The 18,045-nt window shown below is 36.2% G+C and overlaps 6 protein-coding genes across 7 annotated transcripts; 4 read left to right on the plus strand and 2 right to left on the minus strand.

Moving 5' to 3' along the window:
* Positions 1-42: 42 nt before the first annotated feature.
* Positions 43-1,747, plus strand: LOC17897245 (PLASMODESMATA CALLOSE-BINDING PROTEIN 1). Its single transcript, XM_006305055.2, has 3 exons — positions 43-949; positions 1,056-1,203; positions 1,296-1,747. Exons 1-3 carry the CDS (start codon positions 349-351, stop codon positions 1,501-1,503), a joined length of 957 nt encoding a protein of 318 aa, XP_006305117.2. The 5' UTR covers positions 43-348; the 3' UTR covers positions 1,504-1,747.
* LOC17897887 (nuclear envelope-associated protein 3) lies at positions 1,706-3,439 on the minus strand. Of its 2 annotated transcripts, none has more exons than XM_023777047.1 (5): positions 3,147-3,439; positions 2,955-3,062; positions 2,241-2,702; positions 2,047-2,148; positions 1,706-1,965 (listed from the first exon to the last, which is right to left on the minus strand). In XM_023777047.1, the coding sequence occupies exons 1-5, from the start codon at positions 3,315-3,317 to the stop codon at positions 1,798-1,800; spliced, it is 1,011 nt and encodes a 336-aa protein (XP_023632815.1). In that variant the 5' UTR covers positions 3,318-3,439; the 3' UTR covers positions 1,706-1,797. The 2 variants fall into 2 exon arrangements, with proteins under 2 accessions (XP_023632815.1, XP_023632816.1); XM_023777048.1 differs by having other exon boundaries at positions 3,151-3,234.
* A 2,260-nt stretch (positions 3,440-5,699) lies between these two features.
* LOC17899482 (cinnamoyl-CoA reductase 1) lies at positions 5,700-7,553 on the plus strand. The gene is made up of 5 exons (XM_006305307.2): positions 5,700-5,910; positions 6,296-6,465; positions 6,548-6,739; positions 6,834-7,183; positions 7,274-7,553. The coding sequence occupies exons 1-5, from the start codon at positions 5,790-5,792 to the stop codon at positions 7,410-7,412; spliced, it is 972 nt and encodes a 323-aa protein (XP_006305369.1). The 5' UTR covers positions 5,700-5,789; the 3' UTR covers positions 7,413-7,553.
* Positions 7,554-8,313: 760 nt separating this feature from the next.
* LOC17899255 (cinnamoyl-CoA reductase 1) lies at positions 8,314-10,301 on the plus strand. Its single transcript, XM_006305295.2, has 5 exons — positions 8,314-8,561; positions 8,956-9,128; positions 9,262-9,453; positions 9,544-9,893; positions 10,018-10,301. Exons 1-5 carry the CDS (start codon positions 8,441-8,443, stop codon positions 10,160-10,162), a joined length of 981 nt encoding a protein of 326 aa, XP_006305357.1. The 5' UTR covers positions 8,314-8,440; the 3' UTR covers positions 10,163-10,301.
* Positions 10,302-11,218: 917 nt separating this feature from the next.
* On the plus strand, positions 11,219-12,828 carry LOC17899244 (cinnamoyl-CoA reductase 1). Its single transcript, XM_006304639.2, has 5 exons — positions 11,219-11,376; positions 11,515-11,684; positions 11,878-12,069; positions 12,153-12,502; positions 12,604-12,828. Exons 1-5 carry the CDS (start codon positions 11,259-11,261, stop codon positions 12,740-12,742), a joined length of 969 nt encoding a protein of 322 aa, XP_006304701.1. The 5' UTR covers positions 11,219-11,258; the 3' UTR covers positions 12,743-12,828.
* Positions 12,829-12,851: 23 nt separating this feature from the next.
* On the minus strand, positions 12,852-13,991 carry LOC17899539. The gene has a single exon (XM_006303774.2). The coding sequence runs from the start codon at positions 13,955-13,957 to the stop codon at positions 13,157-13,159; it is 801 nt and encodes a 266-aa protein (XP_006303836.1). The 5' UTR covers positions 13,958-13,991; the 3' UTR covers positions 12,852-13,156.
* Positions 13,992-18,045: the final 4,054 nt, after the last annotated feature.

The raw sequence follows: 18,045 nt of genomic DNA on the forward strand, positions 1-18,045 counted from the left end.
TGCTTATGTCTGAAACGGATCTGACAAAAATGGGTTTTTCTCTTTCTTTTATTTTCTGGCTAACATAAGGCAAAAGATTGTATCTTTGCACACAAATATATAAAAGAAAAAGAAAACAGATGAGATTAGTCACAGGCCAAATCCAAAAGACTTCATAGCAAAGCAAACATCTTTTTTCTTACTTAGTCACTTGCATGTAAAGTACAGTCAGCTTCTTCCTTCCTTTTCTCCCCTAATTTTCTCAAGAGAATCTCAAAGCTTTCTTTAATTCCATCTTCTTTACACAACTATGTACTTATAAACAACACAAGAAAGAAGAAGAAAACACTAAGCCAAGCTCAAGCTCTGATGGCGATACAGAGTTATTTCTTCTTCACTTTCTTCTTTCTTTCTCTTCTTTCACTCTGTTCATCAAGAATTACAAATCATGATGTCTTAAACCCACCAACGGTCTTTCCTACAAACCCCACAACTACACCGCCGACTACATTTCCTCCGGTGACCATAACGCCCACAAATCCAGCTACAGCAGTTCCTATTACTCCACCAGTCACAACTATTCCTCCTCCAGTCACAACTATTCCTCCTCCTACACTCACACCACCTGTAACCAACCCTGTGACTCAGTATCCTCCAACGCAACCCTCAGGGATGGTTCCAGTTCCAGTTCCTGTGGTTGCACCGCCTGTTGTCTCAAACTCTCCATCGGCTTCAGGTCAAAGCTGGTGCGTGGCAAAGCCTGGAGCCTCTCAAACCTCACTCCAACAGGCTCTTGACTATGCCTGCGGGATCGCGGATTGCTCTCAGATACAGCAAGGAGGTAACTGTTATTCGCCTATCAGTCTTCAGAGTCATGCTTCATTTGCCTTCAACAGTTATTACCAAAAGAACCCTTCTCCACAAAGCTGCGATTTTGGAGGTGCAGCCTCACTAGTTAGCTCCAACCCAAGTGAGTGAGAAAAAATAACAGAGGTTACTCTGTTTCTCTATTTCTTTATTTGATTTCAGCTAGATAGCTTTGCTTGACTTTGTTTTGTTATTTTGTTCTATAACAGGCACTGGTTCTTGCATTTACCAGACAGGTTCATCGGCATCAACACCAACGACAGCAGGAACAACAACACCAACTCCATCAACACAAACAGTGAACCAGCCTCCTGTCACATCAACACCTATAATACCATCCGGAGGCGGGATAATCGGGTATAAGAGCATTCTTTTCAATTCTTGTTGAGTAGTCTTTAAGCCTCTTCAGATTGTCCTAACTGAGAGTGTACTCTGTATTTCTATTGAAGGGTTGGAACTCCACCAGGAATCTTTAACCCAGCAAATCCTACATCAAATACTCTAAACAATCCATCCTCAGGAGGTTCAGGGGTTTACGGATTTGATGGTTCACCAAATGGGAACAATCCAACATCATCAGACTCTAGACGATTAAAGACTCACGTTGGTCATGCTATGGTGGCAACATTGATTCTCCATGCAGTGCTATTTCATTAGAAGTAGAATATGTAGGAGTCGTAATAGTATTATGGCACAAGTACAAGCTCTTTTAGGGTATCTTCATTAGAAGAATCTAGGAATGTAAAACATTATTAATTTCTTTGGTGCAACGAGCATGCTCAGGTTTTGGTTTTGTACAGAAAACCCCGGTTGTTTCTTTTCAAATATATCTCAGGAGGACCAAAGCGAAACACAGACGTTGTAACAAAGAGGTGTAATCTTAAATCCTTCATACACTGTAGGATACTGTCTAGCTACTATAATATGATATGAATTTATTTCATCGCTAATTTAACGTCTAGAAAAGGCAACTAATATCAGCATTGACATGGAGACAACTATCTTGAAACCTGATTTGTCCCACAAGTTTTGGTTGCTAGAGAGATCAGCTTCATGCTGTTTTTTTGCAGCCAATTGCTCCTTGAGTTCTTGTATTGCCACATCATTTCGCTCTCCCATCTAACATCCCGCAGAAAAAACAGATCAGTTAGTATTGGGTTCAAGAAGCTACTTATCCCATATAAAAGCAAGTGAATTTACCTTTTGAAGTTTTCGAGTTTGGATGCGTGTTTCACGGAGGCAAAATTCTAACTTCAGCACCTTCTTCTTGAGTTCCTGATCAATTCTTCTTTGATTCTCCACCTGCTCCAGAAGAACACAGGCTAACACTACATAAAAATGTAAAACCAAAAAGAACTCATAGAAATAAGAGAACCTAAAGCATGCGTTGTTACCTGATCTTCTAATTCCTTGGTCTTAAACCTCCAGTGAGCCGATATAATCTTCAGTTCATCTCTGAGTCTAGCAACTTCATCATCTTTGGCCGTCAAAAGTTTGTTGATTCTTTCAAATTTCTTTGGAGAATTCTCAGCTAGCGATTTCCGCACCTCAAAATTCTCCTTTGTCTTGACCACTGATACAGCCCGCATAATGTCACCTTCAAATTTTAGAAGCTCATCTCTTAGCTGCTTCTGTGAAATTTCTCTAGTTTGCAGCTCCTTTTGTAGATTATCTAGTTGCTCACTAAGTCTAGTTACTTGGTCCTCATGGTAATTCAAGGAACCAGTCCTCTCATGCAATTGTTTTGAAAGCACTCTACACTGAGACTGAGCTGCTTCAGCTGAAAAAGCACTTGCCTCAGCAGTTGCATGTGTTGCTGCAAGCTGTGACTTGATATCACCCAATTCTTTCACATACTGCACAAAAGGAAAACATAAAAGTTGATAAGTTAACATCGGTAGAAATCTACTGAACTTTGGCAGACGAAGACCCTAGTCAGGTTTAAAAGACAATGGTGAACCAGCCAATTCTGAAGAGAAAGACATAAAAAGGCCGATGAGAAACAATCCTTGGAGCCGATGTTATAACAGATCTACTATGTGTTTAAGCAGAACCAAGAACACAAGATAAACTGGACAATCAAGAAATGTTAAAACTGCAATCCTAACCTTCTCAGTTGCAACATCCGATGCATGAATCTGCTCAACTTTCTTGTTTAACTCCTTACCAAGTTTAAGCATCTCATCTTCCATTCTCTTAACTCTTGTTTCTGCTTCCTGCACATATGGAAAACAGCTCACCAAAAGTCTCAATATCACAAAAGTAAGGGATAGGCGATAATATTTAGAGAGCTTGCTTACCTGCCTAGACATGGCTTCTTTTGAACACGAGCGCTCCTGTTCAGCTAGACGAGTCCTCGCTTCTTTCAACTCAGTGGCCAAAGACACCACATTTCTCCTAAAACTTTGCTTCTTCTCACTCAAATCCTTCAAAAGAGGATCATCCTCTCTTAGACTAACAGAAGTTGGCATTTTCTGAATTAGCGGTCACTGTTCTGTTCCTCAATCTAGACAGATAAATTCTCCAGAAATCCCCAATTTCAGAAACGTAAAAGGAAGCTATACATGTTCTTCACGTGACCCCCTGTACATTAACGAATGAAACACATATATGTCCGAAATCTCAGATTAATTAAATCAAATCTGTCCACAAGAATTAAATCCTCTTAATCTTTGTATTAACAATCAATTTCTTATAAATAACAGCCATTAACAACTCTATCCAGGTAGGGTTTACGCAAGAGAGACAAATAAACTTGTGTCGTCCCTTTCACATCAATAAATAAACTTTGATAAAGACGAATACTTTACAGTATACAGCCAAAAAAAACGTGACCTTTTTAAAAAATTTGAAACTCTTACAGAATTTTGAATTTTCAAACCCTAAAGTTCCAAACTTTCTCACGACCCACCAGTCTCCATCGAACGGCTGGAAAAATCAGGTTTTCTGGGTTCGATTGGAAAAAGAATCAGATTGCAGATTTGTTCGAGTTCGTAATTTGATTTCTCTCTGCAGGAGGAGGAAAATGACAGTGAAATTAAAACCTGGAGGATAGGGTCCGAAACAGTTTGGTTCGGATGAGAGATCATTTAAGGCAAGCGACTGAAAATTTTAGCTTCGGCGAAACCGAGCCTAGTGCTTCGGATATTGTGTCGTTTAAAGTAGCGATTCGCTAACCTACGCATCAAGCGCAGTTAGCTAACTTGCTAGGTTGAAGCGCGGCAAAATCTATTGGTTCAAATTATAGAAAAGCAACGTGGTACAGTGTTTATTATTTGGGCCGCATATTTGTGGGCCTGTGGCTATGGCCTTTTTGGGTTTGAAGATAAATTTTCTATTTAAAATTACACGTAAACGGAAACCAAACCAATTCATTACATTTTACCTATAATATATTTTTTTTAATTTACTTGTGTTAATTAGTAACAATAGATATATACTGTATATATCTACGGAATATATCAATTACCAATTTTGCTCTGTATGTTTTTTTCTGTGATTGTAAAAGTAAAAAAGAAAGAAACAAATCTTCAAATAAATAAGAGATATGACCTAAAGAAAATATAACATATATATGTCAAAGTATGAAATGACCATGAGGTAAGAGTATAGTGTTTTGAGAGAAGTAACTAATTAAGATAGTAAATTGTAATACTCCACAAAAAAGAAATAATTTATTGAACTGTAATATATAATATCACAGTTTGATCATCATTATTTTTTGTTAGATATGGCTAACATGATTTATTAAGCTGGAATTTTGTCATCAGTTAAAAATTTGTATAAAACTGAAGGGCAGTTGTTGAACAATATTATTATCGTAACGCCGAAGCCAAACCAAAGAATAATAATTGCATCGAGAGATGAAAGACTTAAATTGTTCAAAGCAGATCTTTAGGAAGAAGGTTCTTTCCAGCAAGCTATAGAGAGGGATGTGATGGTGTCTTCCATGTTGCCTCTACAGTTTCACTCACCACTGCAGATCATCAGGTTCGTTTATAATTTTACCTTCTTCTTTTTGTCTTTTCTTTTTCACTAATTATAACATGCATCTAAAGATGACACATCTGAAAGCGAAACGATGACACATCAGACCCTCTGTTTGTTGCAGAGTCTTAAATGTCATTGTGTTATCAACATCGACTGCACTAGTATTTATTATTTTTTGGTTGAGGTATTTCAGGTTGAGCTGATTGATCCAGCAGTAAAAGGTACTATGAACGTTTTGAAAACGTGCGCAAAAGCTTCCTCGCTCAAGAGGGTCATTGTAACATCTTCAACCGCCTTCTTGGTTGTGATCCACCCTTCGGGCCAAACGACTTGGTGGACGAAACCTTCTTCACCGATCCAAATTTTTGCGTTGTGATGAAGGTATTTAAAATATCATCATGTACAGACAAGTAATATAAGTTCATGAGTATTCACATTCTCTGTCTTAATTTTTTTTCCAGCTATTTAGGACATATTTTTATATTTTTAGGGCCTTTTTACAAATTAAAAGTCTTATTTTATATCTTCAAATTGAAGGGTTTTATAATTCTGTACAGGGTCTATTGTTTTGCTAAGCCGGGCCTGGATGGAATAGTAAACAAGTGCAACTGTTCAAAGCAGATCTTCGAACATATAAACAAGTTCATGCATCATCTATGAAGGAGAGTAGTATGTTAAGGATACATTTGTAGGCTTTCCTGATCAAGCACCTTTTACGGAACGACAAAGTTGACCGTCAAAGAAAGATGCGCAAAAAAAATATGTTAAAAAAGGAAAAGTAAGATACGTGTACGCATGAATTTTGTGACCGCGCATCACTTTATTACAACATTTTTAGTATTATATAAAAACCCACAGTGTAATGTGTAATGAACACTCACCCCATTCATCAGAAGAAGAGAGAAGTAGTCTTCATCTAAAACAAAATTATTATCAGATAAAGCTGAAGAGAGATGAACAACGGCGGAGGAAAGGTGGTCTGCGTCACCGGAGCTTCCGGTTACATAGCGTCTTGGATTGTCAAGCTTTTGCTCCTCCGTGGCTACACCGTCAAAGCCACCGTTCGAGACCCAAGTTTGTCCGCAATTCCCTCATGCATATCTTCCTTTATTATTATTTGTTTTATTTTATTTTTCACAACCGATATGTAGAATCATATATATATTTGTTACTCAGATTTAGCAAGCCACACGACTAGTAATTTGTAGGGAGGATTAAGATTAGCCCATCAAAATCAAATCAGAATGTAACTGAAACATCTCACTGGATTAAATTAGTTTTGTCCTTTTTTCGCCCTTGTGTCTTTATTTATTTGGTTCACACTCTGTGTCTTAACCTAAAAAGACCAAAATAAATATCAAATTAAATCATAAAATACAATATTGATTTTTTTTTTCTTTTTTATTGGACAACGAAATTGAATTTTCTTTGAATACTCTGGAGCGCATTTTTTCATTAGCGGATAGGAAGAAAACAGAACATCTTCTTGCACTAGAGGGTGCAAAAGAAAGACTCAAACTGTTCAAAGCAGATCTTTTGGAAGAATATTCTTTCGAACAAGCAATCCAAGGTTGTGATGCTGTCTTCCACACCGCTTCTCCGGTTCTATTCACCGTCACAGATCCTCAGGTTTGTCAACTATTAATTATCCGCCAAGTCAGTTCTATCGCTTAATACAAAACTTGACAAAAATATATACTGTAATATTCAGAGTGAGCTGATTAATCCAGCCTTAAAGGGTACTATGAACGTCCTTAGCACATGCAAAAAAACTCCATCGCTCAAAAGGGTCATTCTAACATCTTCAATGGCTTCGGTTCTTCTTCGTCAACCTCCTGTAGAGCCAAACGAAGTGGTGGACGAGACTTTCTTCTCCGATCCAAGTCTATGCAGAGAGACAAAGGTCCTTGTCCTTAATATCCTTTTGTTGTGAACATATCAATTTCATTTGGGGTTTTGGATTCTTAATTTCTTACCCTTTTTCTTTTCTTCATCAGAATTGGTATCTACTCGCCAAGACTTTGGCAGAGAATGCAGCGTGGCAATTTTCTAAAGACAACGGAATCGACATGGTCGTCCTGAATCCAGGATTTATAATCGGACCACTCTTGCAACCAACTCTTAATTTTTCGGTAGAGCTGCTTGTGCATTTCATAAATGGTAGGAACCCTTTCAATAGTAAATACTACAGGTTCGTGGACGTGAGAGATGTTGCCTTAGCCCATATCAAAGCGTTGGAGACTCCTTCAGCCAATGGCAGATACGTCATCGATGGTCCAAATATGAGTGTAAACGAGATTAAAGAGATTTTGCGTGAGTTATTTCCTGGTTTGTCTATTGCTGATACGTGAGTTCTCTTGCCCCCTCCATTAATTTTTTTTACTTACCAAATATGCATCATATATATGAGGAAACTTGATTTGATCTCTTGTTTTAGGAATGGAGAAAGTGAGATGATCGAAGTGAGTTACAAAGTGTGTGTGGAGAAAGTGAAGAATTTGGGCGTTGAGTTCACTCCTATGAAATTAAGCCTTAGAGACACTATTGCTAGCCTCAAAGAGAAACTTCTCTTATGATTTATGTGTTCGTATATATATTTATAATTATTGTGTTTTGTTGAATTTTTAGTATTACTAGCTAGCGTGTTTTAAGTTGTGGAGACTTTTTATTTAAAACTATTAAGCATTTCATAAATATTATAAGATACTTGCCACTAATTAAGAGTTGGATACGTTTTAAATTTGTCAAAATAAGTGTATTGTTAGCTTAATTAAACACTTTACTTAAGGTCACATGTATGTAAGCTTACTTCAGGTGAATCATTTGTTTCATGGTTCCTTCATTCCTTCCTTGGACCGATTCTAGATGTGTTAGGGTTCAATGTATCTTACATACGTCCGAAGAATTTGATAAACAAGACTATCTTCCAGTACTTGTGCTTTCGGACGCTTGGTGATATGTATTCAAATTATCTGGTACGTACAAGCAATACGAGTGGTCCTATGAGTCTAACCTTAGAATTGGAACAATCTTGCCTAATCTATTGGTAGTCCATTTCGTGATCAAAACTCGAACCACGTAATCCACCCTTATCTTTAGAAGCTCATAAATACTCCCGGCTCTAATGGGACACGACAACGCCAAAACCAATGGTTGTCCAATTCTTAGTTTTTAAATAAAATATTCATATATATATATGAATATTTTATTTAAAAACAAAGAATAATGTTTATATATTCAGTGGGATATATTTTGTGATTTTCTTCCAAATTTTTGCTTCAGTGTAAATTTGTGTATTTCTGGTCGTAAGGAAAGATATAATTATAACCGTTTGACTAGAGAAAAGGAAATAAATTCCCTAAATAAAACCACAAATGCTGCAAGGGGGCAGCAAAATCAATACTGCAGATTTGTATATTTTTGTCGCATATCACACGCGGTCTTAAAATAGGATGAAGTGTTTGTCGGAAAAAACAAAATTGAGAATGATGCGTGTATGCAAATGCAACTATAAATATTAGGATTTGTTTATCATTTTAACAGTGAAGCTCTTACCAACCACACTAATTCTAGTCACTAGTCAGAAAAATTAAAGTGAAGAGAGATGAACGGCGGCGGAGGAAAGGTGGTCTGCGTCACCGGAGCTTCCGGTTACATAGCGTCTTGGATTGTGAAGTTTTTACTCCTCCGTGGCTACACCGTCAAGGCCACCGTTCGAGACCCAAGTTTGTTCCCTTCTTAATTCTCTCTTTCTTCCTTCCTTGTGCGTTAATTCCCGTTAGTAACATACTTTTAGAGATAGAGATAGTATTTTTGTCGTTCCGATAAAGTTGGCAGAAACAAGTAAAACACAAAACCAAATCAAACTAAACACTAAATCGAAGTCAACCGTAAAAATTCAGATTGAAAGTTAAAGCTCTTCAAAACCAAATCGCCACAAGTAATATTTTGATTTTATTCGGTCTCTATATGTATTTTCTCTTAAAGGAAGTATATACAGACTAACAAACGAGGATTGATATAAACTGACATTAATAGGCTGCGTGAAACTTTCGTTAATACCGAAGTGGTAAAAACTAAATAAGCATTTTTTTTTTTTTTTTAATTTGTTTTCTCCAGACGACCGAAAGAAAACTGAACACCTTCTTGCACTTGACGGCGCAAAAGAAAGACTCAAAATATTCAAAGCAGATCTTGTAGAAGAAGGTTCTTTCGAGCTCGCAATTGATGGATGCGACAGTGTCTTCCACACTGCCTCACCGGTTACACTCACTGTCAATTCTGATCCTCAGGTTCAGAACAACACCATCCTTAATTAGTAATTAACTTTCTTGATTTTCTTGCTTAGTAAGTTAAGAGAAAACCTAAGATAATAGCTACAACCCATCAAACTTAATAATAATTTTTACTCTGGGTTTTTTACAGGTTGAGCTGATCGATCCAGCGGTCAAGGGTACTATTAACGTCCTAAAAACTTGCTCTAAAGTGTCTTCCGTCAAGAGGGTCATCTTAACATCGTCCATGGCCGCAGTTCTTGCTCCTGAGACCAAGTTGGGACCAAACGATGTAGTAGACGAAACCTATTTCACTGATCCAAGTTTTGCTAAGGAGAAAAAGGTCTTTCGATTGTGTTTTGACACGTCAATGTGTTTTGAAAAAGGTCTGTGTATTGTGTTTCTCACCCTTTTCTATTTCCTTCCTTTTCAGCAATGGTATGTACTTTCCAAGACTTTGGCCGAAGATGCAGCATGGAGATTTGCCAAGGCCAATGAGATCGACTTGATCGTTCTAAATCCAGGACTTGTGTCTGGACCACTCTTGCATCCATCCCTTAACTTCTCGGTAGATGTGATTGCTGAACTTATGAAAGGTAAGAACCCTTTTGATACTAGACATTATAGGTTCGTGGACGTGAGAGATGTTGCTCTAGCTCATGTCAAGGCACTCGAGACTTCTTTAGCCAATGGCAGATATCTCATTGATGGTCCCGTTGTTACCATAAACGACATTCAAAACGTATTTCGCGAATTCTTTCCTGATTTGTGCATTGCTGATAGGTACGTGAGAGTTTCCAAAATACAATACAGTAAATTAACCTTGATAGTTTTCTTTTCTTTGATCATTTATCGACAAACCTAACAAAAAAAATATAAAAATGTTTTTATTTATTATATATATTAGGAATGAAGACATGAAGGAGTTGAATTCAGTGACTTTCAGATCGTGTTTGGATAAAGTGAAAAGTTTGGGAATTAATGAGCTCACTCCTACAGAAACTAGCCTTAGAGACACTGTTCTGAGTCTCAAGGAGAAATGTCTTTTGTGATCCTCTTCTTATTTTCGTACTTTTTAATTGCAGATCTCTATACGTTTCATAACTTATATGTAGTCTTAATTACTTGTTAGTTAAAACAAATATAAATTCTATAATTTCCCCATAATAATTAACTACCATCGTTATGCATAGTTTCATCATGTTACCGTTTGGTTCGGTTCAATACATTTTTGTGTGGATTTTGTTCGGTTAAGAAAAACGATCCTTAATAGCTTGCAAAATTAGGTATAGTTCTCTAACGATTTTTCCAAAAGATCCAACAAAAACTCATTCACCTGTTGTAAATTAATTAATAGTGAGATTTTAAATTTTCAAAGAAGTGAAACAAATCTTATTATAGAGTATACCTCTCTATATATTTGTTTTAAAATTACCAAATTTCAATTTTAAAAAGTACCAAAAAATTGTATAATTTTGAGTCTTACATTTATTTTCTTAAACATTAAATTATATAATATATGTTACATTTTAGGGATTAGTGTTAGATAGAATTATAAATTTTTAATTTTGTGGTTGTCACATATGCTTTTATTTTTATGCTGTAACAAAAAGTAAAACAATCTCAATATTAATTATATATATATTTATAATTATAAAAGATCACTAAAAGTGACACATGTCAATGTATGAGATGCCAAATGGAGTATAGTTCTTAGGTATAGTTCCCAAACAATTTTTAAAATGATCCAAAAAAGACTAATTTACTTATTATGAATTTTTAATTTAGTGGTTGTCAGTTGTCATATATGCTTTTATTATTTAGATTGTAACAAAAAAAAAAAAGTGAAAGAATCTCAAAATTAATTATATTTTATATGTATAACTATATAGGATCACTAAAAACTAAAAAGTGACACATGTCAATAGTATGAGATGCCAAATGGAGTAAATAATCTTTTAGTGTAATTAGACAATCAACTTAAGAGATATTGTAATTAATATAGATTTTTTCCTTTTAATTGTGTTATCAAAGTTTAATATCGCGCGTGGACTTAGAAAGGCAAGTGTACTATATATATATAGAGAGAGTAATGTGTTGCTCAAATTCATAAGGACTGAAACTGAAACCAGCCTACCAAGTAGAGAGATGGCCGACGGAGGAAAAGTGGTTTGCGTCACCGGAGCTTCCGGTTACATAGCGTCATGGATTGTTAAGCTTTTGCTTCAACGTGGCTACACCGTTAGGGCCACCGTTCGAGACCCACGTTTGTTTTTCCTTATCTCTTTCTTTTTTATAGTTGTAATACATAAGATTAAGTCTTTTTTATGGGATCTAATCTTGTCCAAAGAAATTGGATTTTCTAATTTGACAAATATGCGTGTGTGTGTTTTTTGTTGTCTAGTGGATGCAAAGAAAACAGAACATCTTCTTGCACTAGAGGGTGCAAAAGAAAGACTCAAACTGTTCAAAGCAGATCTTATGGACGAAGGTTCATTCGAGCAAGCAATCCAAGGATGTGAGGCTGTCTTCCACACCGCTTCTCCAGTTACATTTACTGTAACTGATTATCAGGTTTGTTCAAGATGTCATATCACCCTTGTTTGGAACAAGACAATGCGAATTAGGTTTTAAATATTCATACGTTTTCAATTCAAAAATTCATTGGTAATACGTGCGCCACCTGTATGTTATTGTAGGTGTTGTCTTTCTTCCGATTAAGATTTTTAACATTAACTTACTAGCTTGAGTTTTCGAGGGTTTGCAGGTTGAGCTGATTGACCCGGCGGTAAAGGGTACACTTAACGTCCTTGGAACTTGCACCAAAGTGTCATCTGTTAAGAGGGTCGTCATGACATCGTCCATGGCCGCAGTTCTGTTTCCTGTGACTCCTTTGGGACCAGACTATTTAGTCGACGAGAGTTGCTTCTCGGACCCAAATGTTTGCTCTGATAAAAAGGTTCTCGAGTTGTTTTTGTGACATAGCATTGATCGAGTTCATTAAAACTCTCATTCTTTCTTTTTTCTATTTGTCTTCTCCAGCTTTGGTATGTAGTCTCAAAGACTTTGGCAGAGGATGAAGCATGGCGATTCGCAAAAGAAAACGGGATTGACTTGGTTGTAATAAATCCAGGACTTGTGCTCGGACCACTTTTGCAACCAAGTCTTAATTTCTCAGTTAGTTTGATCGCGGATCTTATCAAAGACAAGAACGACACCGTTAATAAGAACTCCAGGCTCGTGGACGTGAGAGATGTTGCCCTTGCTCATATCAAAGCGTATGAGACTCCTTCAGCAAATGGTAGATATATCATCGAAGGTCCGATTGTGACAATAAATGACATTGAGAAGATTGTGCACGAATTCTTTCCCGAGTTGAATCTCGTTGACAAGTAAGTTCATTACCCCTTAATCGTTGGTTTACAATCTGATAGACACTGAGATAGATACTTTATATATAAAACTCTCTTTGACTTAATTTTTATTATTGAAGGAATGAAGCAAGTGAAATAATTCCAGTGATTTACAAGCTAAGTGTGGAGAAAGCGAAGAGTTTGGGAATTGAGTTCACTCCAACAGAAGCAACCCTTAGAGACACCATTCTTAGTCTCAAAGAGAAATGTCTTGTGTGATCATATCTTTTATTGCCTTCTTTAATTGTATTTTGAACTATGCAATTCATAAATAAAGAAAAATAAAAAAGAGTAAGCAAAAATAACATAGAAAATAACACTTTCAATCTCAATCAAGAATCAGTGAAAAATCATATCACAACAGTATGGACTAGAACTTTGTCAGATGCGCTAATCCATCACCAGAGTATGTTTACAACTTACAAACCGGTGGCTTTTGTCAGAGGCAGAAACATACGAGCGATAAAATTATTACGAAACAACGTTTCACAGTTGCAAAGATTCCTACACACAGAAGTGATCGATCGAACAACCAAAAAAGTGATAACTTACAATCTACATTTTGTGATCGAATCAGAAGAAGACAGACGAACTGCTTCAAGTTGTGGTACCGGAGAAGTGAGAACATAGGTTTCATCTAGAAGCATCAGCTTCCTGCTTAACTTTAGCCAATTGCATTGACGGATTCTGTTTCTCTGTGCTTCCATTGTTCTTGGTGGTAGTACTAGTAGTGGCAGAGCTCTCTGTTTCTTTCACAGTACCATTATTAGATGCAGGACTCAATTTTGGTTTCTGATCAATGACTCGATCAACGGAAGATTCTTTAAGCTTTGGCATAACCGATCTTGCCTTCTCCTTCTCATCGAGCATCACAACATGCTCAAGAGCCTCGCGTGCTCTCTTCCTCGCCAAGGCAGCTTCTCTTCCTCTCCGGTCAGCATCACACTTAGCTGCGATTACAGCCTTGTTCATCGAAGATGCAGCGATCTTAGCGGCGCATAAGAAGGCTTCCGAGAGAGTTTTGTCGACGGAGCGACAGCCGTTTCCGTCAACAATAAGGCGGAAGAAGGAGAAGGAAGTAGGGTTCCGGCAAGGAGGACAGAGGTAAGAAGAAGCGGGTTTTGCGTCGCCGGCGCATTGGATGTGTGTCAAGGAGTGGCACTTGGAATTGGAGCAAGTGACGCGGCGGGAAGGATGCGGCGGAGACGAATCGTAGAAGGCGAAGCAGGAAGGACAAAACGACGTCGGATGGTTGCGGAGGAGGCAATGTGTGCAGAAGAAGCGGAGAGTGCCACGGAGTCGTACAGTGTGTATGACCCAGGAGTCTCGGCTTCCGCAATCGTCGCATCTTTCAGTGAAATTCGTTTCTGTTGAATCAGAAGACGGCGAGGTTGACGTCGCCGTGGTTGGTGTTGTTGACGATGGAAGATTCATAGTGTCTGCGATTTGGGGAAATTAGGGTTTACTCCTTTTTCAATCGCGAGGAAGAAAGGGAGTGACGTGGACGATTCGTTAAAATAGTGTCGTAAATAGCCTCATATAGTTGGGCCGATTGTATCGTTTGGGCTTATTTATTTCAATTCTGCAGCCCGGTCAGTTAATTTGGTAATCCAATTTTTAATCAATATTTTAGTAAGGCCCAGTGAAAATTACGAACCGCACAATCACATATGACTTTGCATCACAATTGTCAAAAAAAAGTCACCACATATTTCGTGTCCCTATAACACATTTGACACATGTACTGTACGAGTTAAGTGCCATGCTTTGGTTCTCTTTTGATATTGTCGATTTAACTTATATCATATGTATGTTACTTCGATGGGTTTTTTTTTTTTTTTTTTTTTTGGGTAAAATACTCCGTTTACACTTACACTTACAACCAAAGATATAATGACGTTCAGATTCGTAAGGAAATTAAGATTTAAGAACTACTTTATCATTATCACCTTTCTCACATGTTCAATAATTCTAGAGGGGCTGGTACTAAACAGTGTCGCATAAGCTTTTAAGAAGACCAAACCGTATTAAATTCATCAACCACTTTGTGATAGATATACATATAAATGTCGATTTGGTTTTGTTTCCGATTCCATTTTAAATCTACAATAATTTAACATATGGTTTGGTTTTATAGTTGAGATTGATTAGGTTTTGTTTTGGGGAGTATATACTATGCAATATATATAGGTGGGGACGTGTTTGATTATGAGGCTAGAGACACGGCAAAGCGTGTCAACGTGTATAAGTTCATTGCATATTGCATAATATACGTACCATACATTTTACACATACGGATTCTTGTTCATATATTGTTTCTGGTCAGCATTTCCAAATTAATTAACAAAACACGTATTTTTTTAAAAAAGAAGGCACTTCGCACCAAAGGAGATGCATTATTCTCTCCTAGCTAACTACTATATACATCGTTCATTGCATTATGCCAAATTTGTAATAGCATATAACACACGTGTCATATCTCCTGTAGTCCTGTGCCCTCAGAAGTTATCACGTGTCTCGGACTCACCTATCACCATCGACCATCGTGGAGAATAATTTACTGATCATGCTCATCACCTAAAGGCTTGAAGGTCCTCCAACCAAATTTGCTTTGGTGTTGACGTGAAGTGACGTTTTTCATGATATATATACAGAAGAAACACGCATCTGACCTTTTAAATTGTGGAAGGGCCAATTCCTAAAATTTAAACCAAAAAAATGGAGGGTTTTTTATATCTCCTAATAAGGCCTTCAATGGAGAGCAGATAAAAATCAGTTATTCTATCAAGCAGATCTATTATTATGTGAAGCAGATTTATTATTCTGTATATTTACTATTCAATACAAAATAAAATAATGCAAGTTCAAAAAAATAAAGTTTATTAAAAAATAATTGTCCTGTTAGCAGATCAAAAATAAAAAAAATATTTGTACTGCACTATAAACAGAAAAAAAAACTGAAGATTTGAAGTGTTTTTAAAATAAACAGTTTTTTTAATAAAAAAAAAATATGATCTACATTTAATACGCTAGATCTGTTTGATTGATCCGCTTTTATTATACTGGATATGTTTGAACCGATTGATCTGCTCTGTCCGATTTACTTTCTCCATTCGAATCCTAAGTTTGTTCACAGATAACGAGGGGTAAAAGATTTTGCGTATCTTTAAACTATTGTTTAAGAACTGTAGGAGAAAAAGATCAGAAACTTGTTGTTGGCCCATTCCACGGCGGATTGAGAGGTCTGCGAGGACAGCGTCTTGTCATTTTATTTGAGTTTTTGGCCTAACATTGTTACCATATTTAGCAAGCACTTCGATCGATGCTTTTTTTAGTTGTTTTCTTATCTATTTTATTCGTTTATCTAAAATTTTGTTTATAATTCTTAATTTCATGCACGAGAGACAGAGATAAACTACAGTGCATGGTGAAATCAAGAATGGTCCATGCAAATCCAAATAGGTATACTCACGTTATCCACTTGCAAAATTTCTCTATATAGCTTGGCAATTCTAAGGATTTTAAACCAATTGTTCAGAAAAAGTTTACTATACGGGTTTAAGCTTCTAAAAAAAAAGAAAAAAAAAAAGCTTCTGGATTGTTTAGTGTGTACTATACGGGTTGAATTACGTAGGTTAGATATAATTTGCATGAAGATTAAGTTGACATTTTTTATAATAAGAAATTATCAACCTAAACGAGAAGCAAACCAGAAGATGCATGCTAACGTTTATATATAGACAAATATTAATTCGTATATATATGGATGGTTTTATAAAATAAAGACTCGCTAACAATATAAGTATAATTTATGATTTTCTATTTTGTTGACCATAGTTCTTTTTCAGCGATCGATTTGTTAATGCACTAGTTGTAAAAAAGTTATTTTCTGAATATAATTTAAAATTATATTTTTATAAAAAAAAATATGAGTATAATTTACATATAGAAAGGAAGAAAATAGATTATGTATAAGATAAATATGCTCTGTGATAAGAGTTGGCATTCAGTCAGTATAACAACAACACATCACATGATTAAACGAAATCTCAATTATTAACTACCAAATGATTGGTTTTTTCTCTTTTTTTCTTTTTGCATCATCAGTTGCTTGCTGAGTTGAGTCCCCAAACTTAAGGGATGATTAGTATAGTTAAAAAAGACTTAATAAAAATAGAGATGATTAGAAAGTCAAATCTTATATTATTATTAAGAATTAAGATTTAGATAAAGAGAGAGAGAGAGAGAGAGAGAGAGAGAGAGAGAGAGAGAGAGAGAGAGAGAGAGAGAGAGAGAGAGAGAGAGAGAGAGAGAGAGAAAGGGCAGCTCAAACCCCACTTGGAGTTGTGATGCTTTTTTGGCAGTGTTCCTTTATGATAACACATCACACGACTTTCAGTGTATCACACACACAGGCCCATGACACTTGAAGATAAGAAGATGATAACATATTCTACTATATATATACACCATTATTTTTTCTTAGTACATATATATGGTTTTATTTAACTATTTATAGACACACCATGAATATGAATTTGATTTGTAATAATGCAAAGGACCCTGTGTCATGTAACAGAGACAGCCCAAGTGTTGCAGAGGTCGGTGGGGATGAGCTAGAGAAGCAATTTGGTTCATTTATATATATAAAAAAACAATTAACCATCCCCAACTCTCTCTTCTCTCTAGGGGTCCCTTTTGCTTTGATTTTAAAACTCCTCTAAAATAAAAAACAATATCTTCTAAAAGCAGTTACACTTATATATGTTAATTTTTTTTCTTTTTGTCGACAATATATGTTAATTTAGGATCGTATAATACCGTAATTCATATAGTAACATTAATTATTTCTACTAATAGCGTATAGTATACAAGGATAACACTTGTGCTCGATACTTACAACCAGCATACAAAAGTAATCAATACTATTTGTTTAAATCAAGACTGTAAAGATCTTTGTGAGATGATGATTCTTTTCCTTTAACAAAAAAATATATATTTAGCTTTTCTCTTAAAATTTTGTTAGCTGTATGTATACATTTTGGAATATGAATGAGATAACATCAAAAATAAAATAAATTACATATTTTTTGTTGGTCAGGTTTTATACGTAGAGTTTTTTTGTTCGAGGTTTTATATTTTATTAATCGTAAATAAGTGTATGTGTGTTATTATTATTTATAAATAGGGGAGAAAAGAAAAGAAAACAAAAAAAAGGGAATACAAGGAGAGGAGAGGAAATGATTCGGGCGACGCTAAAAGTTGAATGTTCGAGGGAAACGTCTCAGAGACTGTGAAAAAAATAAAATCAAAATCCTCAGTCACAGTGCGTGCGAACGATTTGGTCCCCTCCTCTCTCTCTCTCCGTCTTCTCCGTCGAGTTGTCTACATCTCTCTCTTCTCTCTCTCTCTACGCCTACTTTCTCAAGATTACTCACTCACTCCCATTCGCCGTCTTCTTCTCCTCTGCATTTGGATTGATGTCTCTTTAATTCTTCGAGGATCTCTCTCTCTCTCTCTCT

This window comes from Capsella rubella, unplaced genomic scaffold (genome assembly GCF_000375325.1).
Source record: "Capsella rubella cultivar Monte Gargano unplaced genomic scaffold, Caprub1_0 scaffold_1, whole genome shotgun sequence".
In the NCBI taxonomy this organism is placed as follows: Eukaryota; Viridiplantae; Streptophyta; class Magnoliopsida; order Brassicales; family Brassicaceae; genus Capsella; species Capsella rubella.

Excerpts from the sequence above, each read along its gene's own strand:
- LOC17897245 (XM_006305055.2), top strand. The coding sequence starts at position 349 with ATGGCGATACAGAGTTATTTCTTCTTCACTTTCTTCTTTCTTTCTCTT. Across the intron at positions 950-1,055 it reads ACTAGTTAGCTCCAACCCAA|GCACTGGTTCTTGCATTTAC; the intron begins GTGAGTGAGAAA and ends GTTCTATAACAG. Across the intron at positions 1,204-1,295 it reads TCCGGAGGCGGGATAATCGG|GGTTGGAACTCCACCAGGAA; the intron begins GTATAAGAGCAT and ends TTTCTATTGAAG.
- LOC17897887 (XM_023777047.1), bottom strand. The coding sequence starts at position 3,317 with ATGCCAACTTCTGTTAGTCTAAGAGAGGATGATCCTCTTTTGAAGGAT. Across the intron at positions 3,063-3,146 it reads AAGAAGCCATGTCTAGGCAG|GAAGCAGAAACAAGAGTTAA; the intron begins GTAAGCAAGCTC and ends CCATATGTGCAG. Across the intron at positions 2,149-2,240 it reads CCAAGGAATTAGAAGATCAG|GTGGAGAATCAAAGAAGAAT; the intron begins GTAACAACGCAT and ends CTTCTGGAGCAG.
- LOC17899482 (XM_006305307.2), top strand. The coding sequence starts at position 5,790 with ATGAACAACGGCGGAGGAAAGGTGGTCTGCGTCACCGGAGCTTCCGGT. Across the intron at positions 5,911-6,295 it reads AGCCACCGTTCGAGACCCAA|CGGATAGGAAGAAAACAGAA; the intron begins GTTTGTCCGCAA and ends TTTTTTCATTAG. Across the intron at positions 6,466-6,547 it reads TCACCGTCACAGATCCTCAG|AGTGAGCTGATTAATCCAGC; the intron begins GTTTGTCAACTA and ends TGTAATATTCAG.
- LOC17899255 (XM_006305295.2), top strand. The coding sequence starts at position 8,441 with ATGAACGGCGGCGGAGGAAAGGTGGTCTGCGTCACCGGAGCTTCCGGT. Across the intron at positions 8,562-8,955 it reads GGCCACCGTTCGAGACCCAA|ACGACCGAAAGAAAACTGAA; the intron begins GTTTGTTCCCTT and ends TGTTTTCTCCAG. Across the intron at positions 9,454-9,543 it reads GTTTTGCTAAGGAGAAAAAG|CAATGGTATGTACTTTCCAA; the intron begins GTCTTTCGATTG and ends CTTCCTTTTCAG.
- LOC17899244 (XM_006304639.2), top strand. The coding sequence starts at position 11,259 with ATGGCCGACGGAGGAAAAGTGGTTTGCGTCACCGGAGCTTCCGGTTAC. Across the intron at positions 11,377-11,514 it reads GGCCACCGTTCGAGACCCAC|TGGATGCAAAGAAAACAGAA; the intron begins GTTTGTTTTTCC and ends TTTGTTGTCTAG. Across the intron at positions 12,503-12,603 it reads GAGTTGAATCTCGTTGACAA|GAATGAAGCAAGTGAAATAA; the intron begins GTAAGTTCATTA and ends TTATTATTGAAG.
- LOC17899539 (XM_006303774.2), bottom strand. The coding sequence starts at position 13,957 with ATGAATCTTCCATCGTCAACAACACCAACCACGGCGACGTCAACCTCG.